Here is a 16759-nt window from a genome sequence, read left to right as displayed (position 1 = left end):
AACATACTTTCAGCTACAGACTTCATTTTAAAGTCATTTAACAAGACACACACACACACAGAAACATATACGCAGTCCACACAAGTGTACATACATATTTTAACACATTATAGCTAAGGTTGTGGAAATGTAATGCTTTTAAATGGTGATCAGAGAATGTTTTATTTTATTTTGTTTGATTCTGATGACAGTTTCTGTTACTGATGTACACCATCAGCTCTGTTTGGATGAATTTTGAAATAATAATAATAAAAAAATAACTATCAAACATTATTTTTTATTTTGACAATATAGCTTTATTTCTTATGTTTCACATTTTCTTTTTCAACTACACTGTACCAGCTAATTGTTACTGCACTGAGCTAAAAAAAAAAATGGAAAGGAAAAGGAATCAATGATGTCCGTGATTTTAAGTAATTATGGGGTTTCTAAATAGATTCTGAAATCTAAATGCACTTTTTTAAAGACATTTCACTTTTTAGATATACAATGTGTTTAACATTGTGTGATGTTTATGTTTTATTTCAGATTCATAATATATTTATAATAATTATAATAAAAATATTAATGATTTTTTGTAATATACTTATAGTATTCTTAATATTCATATCTGAATTAATAAAGCTGTTATAACTGCTGTGGCTGCTACTTCTAAACACTCTATTTACCTCTATATATAACCTCTATATTTATAAATTGTATTTATTTTATTTGTAACATTAAATCAAAATCAGTGCAAATTGATTTTGCTGCTGCGTGAACACATGGATGAATGAAAAATAATTTTAGGTAGCCTACCAAAACAAATCCTTACAAGCTCGCTTACATTTATTGCAAACACAAATAAAATTGCGATTATTCGACCCATTACTGTGGCACATGGTACAGCCAATTGTTTTGTTTTTTTATCAGTCATATACTTAAATGATATCATCTGTCAATCAAGTTGTGGGCAGTGCTTACGTGAAGGTCCAACAGATGATAAGTACACTCCTCAAAATGTGTCAGGTATATTGGGATATGTGTGCATATATTTTGCCCAACAGTATATTTGTTGCTTCAATGGTTTTACTCATGGAGAGTCAAGTGTATCTGAGCTATGAAAAAATGGCTTTGTTTGTGTGTGTAACCGCTTCAGCTCAGTTGTGGGGCTGTAAAAACAAGAATATCCCAATATCCCAAAATCCCAAACTAATTTTGAGGAGCTGATTTTCCGGTCAAAAACTGCATGGGAAGGACAGGATAAATTAACAGTAGAATAGGTAGCCTATTGCAAGTTAGATGCCTGTCAGCCATGTTACAAATTTCAAATAATAAAAAAATATGGGTATGGGTTTTTTAAAACCACACCTGCGTTCACTAACACTATTACCTTTGCTGTGATATTACTGAACTGACAAATACTAAGACAAATTCCAAAAATTAGTCATATTCAGTTTCTAAGATCAGACATTTCTTTGATTGTCTTGTGAAGTATACAGCAGCAGGATTAGTGTCAAATTTGCACCATGTAAAAAGGAAACTGTCTCCCTTACACCTTATACCTCACATCTTTACACACGGTACTGCACTGCTCAAACTGAAACTAACACAAAAAAAGCAGTAGGCTCAGGAAGTGGTAAAGTCACGACAGTTCTCAGAAAAGGGCGAGATGCATTCACAAACGTTTTTCAACCGCAGCAACATTTGCTGAACACATTGTCGTATCATGGGAAGAACAAATGGAAAACCCCCATGAGAAAGTTCATCAGAAAGTCCCTTGTGGTCTCTAGTTCTTGTTTTTTTCTGACAGAGGCATGTTTTCTTGTAATGAGCTTCTAGATATTTAGTCCAGGTTGTGCTTTTTTGCCCATTAAAAAAAATCCAGAAAGATAGACCCCTACCAGACCTTCTACACTTGCTACAAAACAACTTTGAATCACATGGTCGGATAGGTGACTTGACACATAATAATAATAATAATAATAATAATAATAATAATGTGAAATTAGGAAAAAAACTGCATTTATTTATTGCCCAAACAGGCCCTGTCCACAGTGCCCCATGTTATTTTACTAGGCTATGTACAATTTTAAGACATAGGCATTGGCCTACATATGTTGCATTAAATGTCAAATTAGGCTATCTGTATTGTCACTGTTAGATAAAAAGGTAAAGAAATAAATACATAAATAGTCCTCATTAATACAATTACTGCAGACCATTTTTTCAAAATAACACTTGATTGCTTTAAGTGCTGCAGCGTGCTCTGTGTGAACTTTCAGAAAGTCACATGATTTCACTAGAAAAGAGAGAGGAAGCCCCTGCAACTTTCAGTTTAACATCTCAAGTTGTTACCAGCAATATACCTTAATGAAGACATTTAGCTTCTCGGTGCACGATGATAGCCTCACTGACTAGAGATATAAGAAGAATTCAATAAGAAAAAGGAAAGAAAGAAAGAAAGAAAGAAAGAAAGAAAGAAAGAAAGAAAGAAAGAAAAACGGCACAAAATTCCCTCTGTCGGGAAGACTTTTAAGATAATCAGATAAATAAAAATAAAAATCATAGTGTGTGTGTGTGTGTGTGAGAGAGTGTGTGTGTGTGTGTGTGTGTGTGTGTGTGTGAGAGAGAGAGAGAGAGAGAGAGAGAGAGAGAGAGAGAGAGAGAGAGTGTGTGTGTGTGTGTGTGTGTGTGTGTGTGTGTGTGTGTGTGTGTGTGTGTGTGTGTGTGTGTGTGTGTGGCCTCGTACAACTCACAGCCGCCGGTGGAACAGACGGAAGTCAGACTGGTGTTGTGTTCATTAGGCTGCACGCTCTTCAGACCCCGGTAAGCCGCATCTGTCTGTATCTTTGGCTAAAACTGCATAACAGGCTCTTTTAAATGTTCACTTTTCACTGCTGTTTGCTTCGTGTACAAATCTTGGCACAGCATTTATTTTGTGTTTATCTTCAATAGAGAAGAGCGCTGCATTTGTAATTACCGTTTATGTCTCGCAATTATGAAGAAAATATGTTAACTCATAATACTTAGGTTTATACACCATGTTGCATTTCATACTAGATGATGGATCATTATCACGAGATAGACAACAAAATGTATTTTAATACAATATGGTGCTGCATTTATGGTCAGTTGAGTTGGCGAGTTTACTGTTGTTGTTGTTGTTGTTGTTGTTTAAATAAAAACATTGCAGTATATATATGTATATATATATATATATATATATATATATATATATATATATATATATATATATATATATATATATATATATATATAACGCCTTATGAAGGCCAAAAATTATTTCAGGAACACATGAGATGTGTGGTTTACAGAAAGTTTTGAGTTTGGACATAAGACTGACCTTCTTTTTGTAGGCCTATATGTTTTTTATGTGTTTATTTGTATGGTAAACAGATAAATGAGACGACATAAGATGTGTATTGAGGATAAAATCATTCAGCCACATCAGTCAGAAGAACAGGTGATGAAAGGCATGGGGAAATGAATTTCAAAAAGAAGGTCCTATCCATTTCAGCATCACACATTATAACATCCACAAGTTGGAAGTTGGATGGAAGGAAATGCATAAATCCCGTAGCAGATGTCATGATGGGAAGACAAAGACAAAAAAGAAGGGAAAGAAAACAGGTAATAAAGAAGGAGGTTGAATCATTTATCATTTATTAATTTTAATAGTCGCCTACATTTCATTAAACCAAGTTTTGCATTTTTCCAAATCCAAGGCAGTAAATTATTTTTTGTTTATCAGACGCCGAACCAGCTGAACAAAAAAGAGAGCAATTTTCAGAGAAGACCGATGGGACAGAGTGATGATGGTGAGGAAAAGATGTGAATAGACTGAAAGGATACAAAGATCAGCCCTCGAGATAGAGGGGATGTGATGTACAATATGATATGAGACTAAGTTTATTCAAGGTTTGGTGAACAAGTAAATGATTATGTAGTCATGTGATAGAGATAGAACCTCTGGGATGCTGACTTGATAGCTCCTTTAAGGTCAGGGACTCCGATAAGAGAGTAGGGCACAGAGAGTTCAATCCCAATTAACTTTAATGATCACAGGTCATTGATGAGTGTAAGGCATTGGTGTGGATGACTGGGTTTGTAGGTATGTGTGGTTCTAAAGAAAACATACAAACAGACATTAATTACAGTATTAGTCTTCAACAACATATAGTTTCATATACATTAATATATGATATACGGTTTACACATGAAAGAAAGCAGTGTTATCTATGTTACAGTCGCTGGAAAAACACTAAAACCAATTACTGGCCAGAATAAACAATTCTGTGGGCAACAGAGCCCTCTTGTGTCCAAATAGCAAATATATTAAGAGAATCACTATGGGAATATACAAAAATGACCTCTTTCCCTTACTCTGTGTGTGATTTATTTTATATACCATAATGAGATACATTATGAACAAATGCTCTGATGAACCAAATTCAGTTTACAAACACTACTAAAGTATTAATGGTGTAATGGCACTGTGTTTTTCTGGACATTGAGGACAGGACATTCAGGTATGTTTAAAAATATGTTTTTGATTTTACCAATAATTATTTTGGATTTATTTATCTGTAAGTGTTAAACAGATGTTGTCCCCATATTGTTTTTCTATGCAAATAATAACTTCAAAATTATTGTTCATCAGCTCCGGGACTGTCTATCTCCTAACGTACAGAGGTAGGACTACAAGAAAACATAAAGGATTAATTTAGGTGTAATATTAACATATGATTGCTAAATATGTTTTTTCTCTTCAATTTAAAGCTACAGAGTTGAAGATGTCCTGTGATATGAGACAGAATGAAGAGGATGAGGTACAGACTGGAAATGACAATGAGGTATCAAACCATCAGACTGAAGGAGAGGAGGAGAACACAGAAGAAAACTCGAACGACAAGTCTGTTAATGTTCGAAAACAGTCGAAAGACTATAAGCGACATCTGGATGAAGACACAACGACAGATAGGGAAGGACAAAGAGGTAAACAGAAGAACGTGTCCTACTGTGTGCAATTTACATTAAGAGAATCAGTGTTTGTCTAACACAGAATACAAAAACAACTACTCTTATTGATGTTACACATTCAGGCACTTCATGCAAAAGTGCATTGATGAGCTATATACAGTACACAAACAACACTCAAGTATCTATTACATCAGTGAGTGAAGTGAAAAGCAGTGCAGGTGAAGAGGCACAGGAAAATTAAGACAGTAACTCCAACAACACAAATGAGACCCCTGTAAATATTGAAGAAGGGAAGAAAAAAAGAAAAGAAAAAGGGAAAAAACCACAAAGACAGAGAAAAAGAACAAAAAAAAACAAGCCCCCTCCCATCAAGTTTAGGGGCTGAAGTGTAGATTGTCTTTTTTTCCCCTTTCTTTTTACATTGACTGTATACACACACATATATGTAAGCAAAAGGTATCCAGCACTACAGTATGAACTATAATTTTAAATACTTTTGGTTAAAATGTTGTTTTGGTGAAAAGGGGGAATGTCTTTTAAATTTGAAAATGTAACATTTATCACAAAATAATTCTTTGTCATCATAACGTTCACTTTAATTATTTCATTTTACCAAAAATAATGCTTACTTCTCTCAGTTGAAATGTAAACTCTCATTGTAATTTTATCAGACTGTTTTTCTGAATGAATTACTGAATAAATTACTATTCCCTCAAACCCACAGCACCTAAGAAGCCCCATGTGACCACTATACCAAGTCAGACAGATGATGCAGCTGAACGACGGGATGAAACCAGTGAGGTGGATGACCAGATGCAAGCTGAGGTGGAATACACAAGAAAAGACGTAGAAATGGACACTAATGATGAGGAGAAGAGACAGATGGGACACAGTGACGTTGGTGAGGAAAAGATGTGACTAAATGGAAACAAAAATAAAATCAGCCTCGGGGGTCGAGGGGGGATTCACACAGTGAAAGAAGGTCAACACTGAGATGATATATGAGACTGAGCTTTCTGAATGTTTTATAAATGGAGAAGTGATGATTTAGACATGATAAAAAAAATGTGAAAAGGAAAAGATCACCAGTCAGAGGGACGAGTCATTACATGAAGATGAAAAATGTCTGTGGAACACAGGATGAAATAATATGTAGTGTAGATGAAATGTGTCCATGAATGGAGGCAGCAGCCTGAAAGACAAGTTGGAAGAATTGAATCACAGGAAAGAAAAACAAACTTCCCTTAAACCTTTGAGGAAAAATAACATAAAAACAAGTAAGCACTCTGGCTTTTAGTGTCAAAAGAGGTTGAACTATTTGAAAAAAAAAAGTTTGATTCAATCAGATTTTGGTTTTGCTCAGAAATGTTGTTCAATAGTGAGAATAATTCATTTTTGTTGAACATCACCTGCATCTGCTGCACAAAGGACACAATGCATGGAGCATTATTTTTGTTCTCAGATGAAAAGGATGAGTTATATACTGTTAATATGTTATGGGATATGAAAGGGTTTTTTTTGCCAGTGATAGGCTACATATTAAATTATGTGATTCATTATAAATGGCTGGTGATGGTGTAGTGACACTGTGTTTTTCTGTCTTTTAAGTGACTCAGACACAGAAACGTCATCATGGCCTGTACAATCAGGGAGCCACATGTTACCTCAACAGTGTCCTGCAAGATCCAGAGAAGCATGACAGGTTTGAAACTGCTGTTTTCATCTGTAGCAAATATAAGTTAATAACAAAAATGCAAAACACATTATGTCAAGTACTAACAGGAAACTTTGTAATATAAAAAATGATTGCAGAAACAGAACTGTAGTAGAAGATGCTTCTGAACAGTTGAAAGACTCCTGTGAACAACATCTGGATGAAGAGACAAAGACAGGGAAGGAGGAACAAAGAGGTAAAAAGAAGAACATGTGTCCTACTGTCTGCAATTTCTATCAAGAGAATCAGTGTGTGTCTATGGCAGCAAACAAAAATGACCACTTTAATTGACTCCATGTGATTTATTTTATACATTTAAATACATTATGCAAAAGTGCATTGATGACCTATGTACAGTTTACAAACAATATTAAAGTATCTTTTTCCAGGTTACGTTACATGGAGGTATATGTTGACATGTTTGACTTTTTCATGTTTTCTTCCCCTCCAAGCCACAGAGTGTCAGAAGCCTGAAGTGTCTGAGACCACTTCAGAGGATCTGACAGAGGTGAAAGAAGAACAGGGCGAAAATGTTGATCCTGAAGAACTGAAAGAAGATGAAGAACCCAAAAGTAAATTCTGCGAAAGAAACACTGATGATGAAGAAACCACAGAGATGGGACATAGTGCAGAGGATGAGGGACAGATGAGAAAAGATAGGAAGGAAGAGAGACCTCAGGCTAGTGGAGAGGAGGGTGATGCAGAAAATGTAGAGACTGACACATCAATTAATAATCAAACAACAGTGAGTCAAGTGAAAAGCAGTGCAGGTGAAGAGGCACAGGAACATGATGACAGCAACACACGAGAAAACAGCAAGTCTGAGGAGTTAAATGAAACTAGAGTAGAAGATGCTTCTGTAAATGTTGAAGAACAGTCGAGAGATTCCTGTGAACAACATCTGGATGAAGAGACAAAGACAGAGAAGGAGGAACAAAGAGGTACAAAGAAGAACACGTGTCCTACTGTCTGCAACATTTATTAAGAGAATCAGTGTTTGTCTAACACAGCATACAAAAACAACTACTTTTACTGTCTCTTTGTAATTGATGTTATACATTCAGACACTCTATGTAAAAGTGCATTGATGAGCTATACACAGTATACAAACAACACTCAAGTATCTATTTCACAGACTATGTTACATAGGTGTTGATATTGACATGTTTGACTTGTTCATGTTGTTTCATTACTGAATTTATTGCTTTTATTTCCCTCCAAAGCCAAAGAGTGTCAGAAGCCTGTTGAGACCACTTCAGAGGATCCGACAGATGAGGTGGAAGAAGAAGAGGGTGAAGATATTGGTCCTGAAGACCTGAAAGGACACAAAGAACCCAAAAGAAATAGCAAAAAAAACACTGATGATGAAGAAACCACACAGATGGGGCATAGTGCAGAGGATGAGGGACAGATGAGAAAAGATAGGAAGGAAGAGAGACTTCAGGCTAGTGGAGAGGAGGGTGATGCAGAAAATGTAGAGACTGACACATCAATTAATAATCAGTCAACAGTGAGTCAAGTGAAAAGCAGTGCAGGTGAAGAGGCACAGGAACATGAGGACAGCAACACACGAGAAAACAGCAAGTCTGAGGAGTTAAATGAAACTAGAGTAGAAGAGGCTTCTGTAAATGTTGAAGAACAGTCGAGAGATTCCTGTGAACAACATCTGGATGAAGAGACAAAGACAGAGAAGGAGGAACAAAGAGGTAAAAAGAAGAACGTGTGTCCTACTGTCTGCAACATTTATTAAGAGAATCAGTGTGTGTCTAACACAGCATACAAAAACAACTACTTTTACTGTCTCTTTGTAATTGATGTTATACATTCAGACACTCTATGTAAAAGTGCATTGATGAGTTATACACAGTATACAAACAACACTCAAGTATCTATTTCACAGACTATGTTACATAGGTGTTGATATTGACATGTTTGACTTGTTCATGTTGTTTCATTACTGAATTTATTACTTTTATTTCCCTCCAAAGCCAAAGAGTGTCAGAAGCCTGGTGAGACTACTTCAGAGGATCCGACAGATGAGGTGGAAGAAGAAGAGGGTGAAGATATTGGTCCTGAAGACCTGAAAGGACACAAAGAACCCAAAAGAAATAGCAAAAAAAACACTGATGATGAAGAAACCACACAGATGGGACATAGTGCAGAGGATGAGGGACAGATGAGAAAAGATAGGGAGGAAGAGGGACTTCAGGCTAGTGGAGAGGAGGGTGATGCAGAAAATGTAGAGACTGACACATCAATTAATAATCAGTCAACAGTGAGTGAAGTGAAAAGCAGTGAAGATGAAGAGGCACAGGAAAATGAAGACAGCAACACACGAGAAAACAGCAAGTCTGAGGAGTTAAATGAAACTAGAGTAGAAGAGGCTTCTGTTAATGTTGAAGAACAGTCGAGAGATTCCTGTGAACAACATCTGGATGAAGAGACAAAGACAGAGAAGGAGGAACAAAGAGGTAAAAAGAAGAACACGTGTCCTACTGTCTGCAACATTTATTAAGAGAATCAGTGTGTGTCTAACACAGCATACAAAAACAACTACTTTTATCGTCTCTTTATAATTGATGTTATACATTCAGACACTCTATGTAAAAGTGCATTGATGAGCTATACACAGTATACAAACAACACTCAAGTATCTATTTCACAGACTATGTTACATGGATGTTGATATTGACATGTTTGACTTGTTCATGTTGTTTCATTACTGAATGTATTACTTTTATTTCCCTCCAAAGCCAAAGAGTGTCAGAAGCCTGGTGAGACCACTTCAGAGGATCCGACAGACGAGGTGGAAGAAGAAGAGGGTGAAGATATTGGTCCTGAAGACCTGAAAGAAGACGAAGAACCCAAAAGAAATAGCAAAAAAAACACTGATGATGAAGAAACCACAGAGATGGGACATAGTGCAGAGGATGAGGGACAGATGAGAAAAGATAGGAAGGAAGAGAGACCTCAGGCTAGTGGAGAGGAGGGTGATGCAGAAAATGTAGAGACTGACACATCAATTAATAATCAAACAACAGTGAGTCAAGTGAAAAGCAGTGCAGGTGAAGAGGCACAGGAACATGATGACAGCAACACACGAGAAAACAGCAAGTCTGAGGAGTTAAATGAAACTAGAGTAGAAGATGCTTCTGTTAATGTTGGAGAACAGTCGAGAGATTCCTGTGAACAACATCTGGATGAAGAGACAAAGACAGCGAAGGAGGAACAAAGAGGTAAAAAGAAGAACGTGTATCCTACTGTCTGCAACATTTATTAAGAGAATCAGTGTGTGTCTGACACAGCATACAAAAACAACTACTTTTACTGTCTCTTTGTAATTGATGTTATACATTCAGACACTCTATGTAAAAGTGCATTGATGAGTTATACACAGTATACAAACAACACTCAAGTATCTATTTCACAGACTATGTTACATAGGTGTTGATATTGACATGTTTGACTTGTTCATGTTGTTTCATTACTGAATTTATTGCTTTTATTTCCCTCCAAAGCCAAAGAGTGTCAGAAGCCTGTTGAGACCACTTCAGAGGATCCGACAGATGAGGTGGAAGAAGAAGAGGGTGAAGATATTGGTCCTGAAGACCTGAAAGGACACAAAGAACCCAAAAGAAATAGCAAAAAAAACACTGATGATGAAGAAACCACAGAGATGGGACATAGTGCAGAGGATGAGGGACAGATGAGAAAAGATAGGGAGGAAGAGGGACTTCAGGCTAGTGGAGAGGAGGGTGATGCAGAAAATGTAGAGACTGACACATCAATTAATAATCAGTCAACAGTGAGTGAAGTGAAAAGCAGTGAAGATGAAGAGGCACAGGAAAATGAAGACAGCAACACACGAGAAAACAGCAAGTCTGAGGAGTTAAATGAAACTAGAGTAGAAGATGCTTCTGCTAATGTTGAAGAACAGTCGAAAGATTCCTGTGAACAACATCTGGATGAAGAGACAAAGACAGAGAAGGAGGAACAAAGAGGTAAAAAGAAGAACATGTGTCCTACTGTCTGCAACATTTATTAAGAGAATCAGTGTGTGTCTAACACAGAATACAAAAACAACTACTTTTATCGTCTCTTTATAATTGATGTTATACATTCAGACACTCTATGCAAAAGTGCATTGATGAGCTATACACAGTATACAAACAACACTCAAGTATCTATTTCACAGCTATGTTACATGGATGTTGATATTGACATGTTTGACTTGTTCATGTTGTTTCATTACTGAATGTATTACTTTTATTTCCCTCCAAAGCCAAAGAGTGTCAGAAGCCTGGTGAGACCACTTCAGAGGATCCGACAGACGAGGTGGAAGAAGAAGAGGGTGAAGATATTGGTCCTGAAGACCTGAAAGAAGACGAAGAACCCAAAAGAAATAGCAAAAAAAACACTGATGATGAAGAAACCACAGAGATGGGACATAGTGCAGAGGATGAGGGACAGATGAGAAAAGATAGGGAGGAAGAGAGACCTCAGGCTAGTGGAGAGGAGGGTGATGCAGAAAATGTAGAGACTGACACATCAATTAATAACCAAACAACAGTGAGTGAAGTGAAGAGCAGTGAAGATGAAGAGGAACAGGAAAATGAAGACAGCAACACACGAGAAAACAGCAAGTCTGAGGAGTTAAATGAAAGAAGAGTAGAAGATGCTTCTGTTAATGTTGGAGAACAGTCGAAAGACTCCTGTGAACAACATCTGGATGAAGAGACAAAGACAGAGAAGGAGGAACAAAGAGGTAAAAAGAAGAACATGTGTCCTACTGTCTGCAAATTACAATGAGAGATTCAGTGTGTGTCTATGGCAGCATACAAAAATGACCACTTTTCCTTACTCTGTGTGTGATTTATTTAATATACCATAATGAGATACATTATGAACAAATGCTCTGATGAACCAAATGAAGTTTACAAACACCACTAAAGTATTAATGGTGTAATGACACTGTGTTTTTCTGTCTTTTAAGTGACTCAGACACAGAAACGTCATCATGGCCTGTACAATCAGGGAGCCACATGTTACCTCAACAGTGTCCTGCAAGTTCTCTTCATGACGACTGAGATCCACGACAGGTTTGAAACAGTTGTTTTTATCTGTACAAGTACAAGGAGATCAATTTAAATGTTTAGAAAACTTTATGTGAAATGTGAACAAGAAACACTGTATAATAAGATGATTCATTTGAATGTTTAAGGGTGTTTCAAATGTGCAAAACTCTGTTGCTGAGCACATTAAAGCAGTAAACAGTCACTATTCACTGAGAAGCTACTGTCTTCCTAAAGGTTGGATCCACAAACAAATCAAGAGCTGATAAAAATCTTTACGGACCTGGAGACAAAAACATGTGGAACAGTAAACATCACAAAGAGTTTGGAGATTCATAATGGTGAGTTGGACAGTCATAAGATGCTTAGAAGAAATGAATATATCAGATTCAGTTTAATGTATCCTTCTGCAGTTTATGAACAACGTGATGCAGCTGAATGCCTTCAGAAGATTTTACATCATATCAGTCCACAGGCCTCTGAGGTGAGCACGTATTAAATCTACAATGTTATTTACAGGAGAACAAATCAGAATGCTGTGTTGTAAATTACATTTTTTTCTCAAGGTTTTCCAAGGACAGCTGATGGACACAACAAAGTGCTCCGAAGGCCACATCATCAATAATGAGACAAATCCATTCTGGATTCTTCCACTGTCACTGAAAGATACACCTGATACAACCTACAGTGTGGTGAGCAGACAGAGTTCACAGTTGTAGTTTAGTGTTTATATGTGATGTGAGCATGCTGAGCTAATATGCCATTTATTACGACATTTGTGTTCCCACAGCAAAGCAGCTTTGAAAGGACTTTCCAAACAAAAACATACTCTGGTGACAACATGGTGTACTGCAACGACTGTAAACAGAAAACAGGAGCAACAAGTGTGAGTTTTGACCTGAAAATGAAAACACAAACAATATCCAGGTCAATTTTAATACTGGAATCAAATTAAAATGTTCTGTGTTAAAGGATATAGTGTTTGATGATGTTTCTTGTGTTATTTAGGGATGTGAGATGGTGAAAGCTCCTCAGATCTTGATTCTTCTCGTCAAGAGATTTGACTTTGACTACAACACCAGGTCACATTTCAAATCAGACTGCTGTGTGGAAGTGCCATGTGAATTACAGTCGAAGGCAAGGAAAAGTCTTTTTTATCTGTGATTTTCATTTGAATGGTCTTTGTTGCTTTTAAAATCATTTCATGTTCCTGTCTGTGTTCTTCATTGTAGAACAAGACGTACAAACTGTATGGGATGGTGGATCACATGGGCAGTATAAGAGGAGGACATTACACAGCCACCGTCCTGTCTGAGGACAACACCTGGTATAAGTGTAATGACTCTCATGTCAGCAAGGTGAGGAAGATTTAACTTAATCTGTTCCATTAAGACGTTACACATTTAAAACACACCAACAGAAAGATCAAACACTAAAAAGAAATTTGCTGACATTGGTTTGCTTTTGTTGAACCGTGCAGATGATAAACCAGCTGTTTGCAGAGGACAGGACATTCAGGTATGTTTGAAAACATATTTTTTTTATTTTTACCAATAATAACTTTATTTATCTGTAAGTGTTAAAATCCGTGTACCCAACGTTCTTTCGTTTTTTCGTTTCAAAACCAAATTAAAAAAACGGAAAAACAAGTTTGTTTTTCTGTTTTTCTCTTTTAAACCCAGAACGAAAAAACAGGAAAAACAGAATAACACAAAACCACATTTTGTGCCTGTTATTCTGTTTTAAATCAAAAACAGAATAACATGAAAATTAAGTTTTTGATTTTTATTGTTTTGTTATTTTGATATTCTGAAAATTCGGGGAATGCTGGGAGATTTTTGCAGAGTCAGAGGCGCACGAAGTGAGCCGGAACGAGCGTCTCTGCAATGGCAAGCTTTGTCTTTTTCTGGGAGTCGCTGGCTCAGCCTATGGGCTGAATGCGATCATATTTACTGATTAAAACATGTTATACTGAACAGTTACAAGGAGGAAAACAACAGAGGCGAAATAAAAAAGACAAGGAGGAAAGGTCCTATTCGTTACCTAGCAACCAGAAGATTATTTGTAACAATTTAATGTCTGCTACACTAACGGAAGACAACACAACACATTTCTATTTCATAATAAAAGCATTTGTTATTGTAACCTATTACTATAATTATTAATCTATTGTCAGAGAAAAAAATTTACAACAATATGTAGGCTAATGTTTTCATACTATCACATTTATTTTTACCTGTATAGGCCTACAGGTATGTGAATCGGGCGCAATGCGATTCAGATGGTGGCTCAGGTAGCGATGAGGAAAATATATATGGCTGCACATCTGTCAGCTGCACTGTAAGCAGGTGTAGCCTACACCATGCAGACATTTCTCAAACTTTATTTTGTAGGCTCAGGACAGACTAGATCATGATTTGGATATAATAGGGTAGCCTAACCTAATAAATCTCTCGGCTGCTGTCCAGTCCGGTAATAACGGGTGTGTGGTGTGTACGTGTAATGTAGGTAGGCTAGTTAAAAAATGAGAATTGTGGGATTATTAAAACTTTGTACTGGTCCTTTAAAATCAAGTGGTGAGCACTGTGTTAACCCCAAGGAGGCAACTGCCACTTCTCAGTTAAAACAAGCTTGTTTTTTATTACACTCAGACACGTCAACAGTTTTTTGTTTAAGTAGCAGAATGTGAAAGAAAAATGTCCTTTATACTGTCTTCAACATACGGCTAGAAGTCCAAGAAGTCTGTCCAACACAGGGGGACAAGGCCCAACGTACAGGCCCGAGCGGGACCGGATACCAGCGGCTTTCCTGCTCGTGTCCGACGCCACACCGCTCTCTGGTCTCCTCCTCTGACTCACTCCGTAGGGGGGCGGACCATCGGCGAGGACACGCGGCTAGGCAGAGCTCCTCACTCTGCCGCTGCCGTAAGGTCGCGTCGTAACACTCTGGTTTTTTTCGGCTCAGTTGTTACCACCACTTCCGCTGGTCTCTAGTCAGCTCTTCTCGGGCGGTCCCTCCACTGCTCGTCCGTCAATGTCGTCGTTCTCCCGTCACTGCTTACTGCTCGTGTGTCTGCACTGTCTGCCGCGTCCGAATCCGTCTCACTCTCCTCTGCTCTTGTTTCCGTGTGCGGCCCGTTGAGTCCCTCCTCCTCGCGTTCAATTGGTCGCTCGCCGCTTCGTCCTTCAGACCTATTGGTCAGTCTATGGAGGTAAAGCGCTTCCCAGGTGCAGGTTAACAAGGTAATCAAAAAAATGCCTCAGCAGAAGTAAACACTCAAATTGACTTCACTTAAAACCGTACAATAAAAGATAATAAAATCACTACAAACAATAATAAAATCATGCAGGAAAATATAAAATCATACACAAAAATCAGCTGTTACTTCTGCCGTGCGACATACGCGCCCCCCCGACTCCGCAAAAATCTCCCAGCATTCCCCGAATTTTCAGAATATCAAAATAACAAAACAATAAAAATCAAAAACTTAATTTTCACGTTATTCTGTTTTTGTTTTAAAACAGAATAACAGGCACAAAATGTGGTTTTGTGTTATTCTGTTTTTCCTGTTTTTTCGTTCTGGGTTTAAAAGAGAAAAACGGAAAAACAAACTTGTTTTTCCGTTTTTAGGGCCCGAGCAGTGAAACTGCGAGGACCCTATTGTTTTTGTAGTGATTATTAGGGCCCGAGCAGGGAACCTGCGAGGTCCCTATTGTAATTGCAATGATTATTATTATTATTATTTTTATTTTTAGTTTTTTTTCTTTGTCCAAAATGATCGCATTTTTCACTGCCTGAATGTGAATGAAAAGTCAATTTTATTTGGCAAACACATTAGGCTTAGCGAAAAATTTTATAATCTGTTGTCGTTGTGATTTTTCACCACTTGGTGGCGCTACAATCAAGGAAAGTGCGTTTTGGCTAATAACTCCCACATACTTTGTCGCACATTCAAAAACCTTATATCCACGCGTTCAGTGAATCGGGCTGAATCTCTTGATATAGGCCACGCCCATTTCCGCCTACGGTTTTTTATGCTAGCTCGCAAAATGTCGCAAACCTACTTTTTCGAACTCCTCCCAGGCAATTTCACCGATTTGCACGAAACTTTGCACACAGCATCAGGGGACCCTCATGACAAAAAGTTATTAAAAGAATTTTGGAATTCCAAACAATACTCAAGTTATTAAATAACAACTTCCTATAAAATCGGGTCAAAACAGGAAGTGTTGCATATCTTCACATTGCTTTGTCGAAATGACATGAAACTGAGGATACCACTTTCCCATGAGCCCATAAGGCTCTGTGCGAAATTGTGGTGGACGACCACTAGGTGGCGCTCTTTAAATTGAAGTATTTTATATCTCGACATTGGTGGGTCGGATTAACACAAAACTTGGTACAATTCTTGCCACTGCCCTTCTGAGGACAGCTGACGAAGGTGTTATTGATCTGACACTAGGTGGCGCTCTGGTGGCAGTTTATTTTTAGATTTGGTACTGTGCCCACACCATAACACTTATGGATATGAAATTCATAGGGGTGGTAAAGACTGGCCCCTGTAACTCACACACCAAAGATGACCAACAGGTGGCGCTATTATCAACACAAAGCAGTTTTTGACCAATAACTCCCACATAATTTGTCAGACATTGTTAAACCTTATATCTACGTGTTCCCTGAATTCAGCTGAATTATATGATGTAGGCCACGCTCACGTTTGCACTAAATTTCCATTCGCAAATGCGCAAAATGTCACAAACCTACATTTTCGAACTCCTCCCAGACAATTTCTCTGATTTGCACCAAACTTTGCACACAGCACCTGTGGACCCTCCTGACAAAAAGTTATTAAAAGAATTTTGATATTCCAAAGAATACTCAAGTTATTAAATAACAACTTCCTGTAGATTACAGTCAAAAGAGGAAGTGTTGCATATATCCACATTGGTGTGTCCAAATGACGTGAAACTCAGGACAGTACTTCCCC

General features: G+C 37.5%; 1 protein-coding gene across 1 annotated transcript in view; it reads left to right on the top strand.

The window, feature by feature from the left end:
• LOC141004135 (uncharacterized) overlaps nucleotides 1–16759 on the top strand; it is a 69155-nt gene that overhangs the window by 24691 nt on the left and 27705 nt on the right. Inside the window, exons 41-58 of the mRNA XM_073475633.1 lie at nucleotides 4783–4998; nucleotides 5708–5884; nucleotides 6592–6685; nucleotides 6796–6893; nucleotides 7150–7638; nucleotides 7921–8403; nucleotides 8686–9168; nucleotides 9451–9933; nucleotides 10216–10698; nucleotides 10980–11462; nucleotides 11691–11796; nucleotides 12007–12110; nucleotides 12183–12253; nucleotides 12336–12461; nucleotides 12560–12655; nucleotides 12778–12906; nucleotides 13002–13127; nucleotides 13250–13287. Of these exons, the coding sequence (XP_073331734.1) occupies nucleotides 4783–4998; nucleotides 5708–5884; nucleotides 6592–6685; nucleotides 6796–6893; nucleotides 7150–7638; nucleotides 7921–8403; nucleotides 8686–9168; nucleotides 9451–9933; nucleotides 10216–10698; nucleotides 10980–11462; nucleotides 11691–11796; nucleotides 12007–12110; nucleotides 12183–12253; nucleotides 12336–12461; nucleotides 12560–12655; nucleotides 12778–12906; nucleotides 13002–13127; nucleotides 13250–13287 (4285 nt within the window). The remainder of the gene's footprint in view (nucleotides 1–4782; nucleotides 4999–5707; nucleotides 5885–6591; nucleotides 6686–6795; nucleotides 6894–7149; nucleotides 7639–7920; nucleotides 8404–8685; nucleotides 9169–9450; nucleotides 9934–10215; nucleotides 10699–10979; nucleotides 11463–11690; nucleotides 11797–12006; nucleotides 12111–12182; nucleotides 12254–12335; nucleotides 12462–12559; nucleotides 12656–12777; nucleotides 12907–13001; nucleotides 13128–13249; nucleotides 13288–16759) is intronic.

This window comes from Pagrus major, chromosome 10 (assembly GCF_040436345.1).
Source record: "Pagrus major chromosome 10, Pma_NU_1.0".
NCBI lineage: Eukaryota > Metazoa > Chordata > Actinopteri > Spariformes > Sparidae > Pagrus > Pagrus major.
This window is presented reverse-complemented; position numbering and strand designations above follow the sequence as displayed.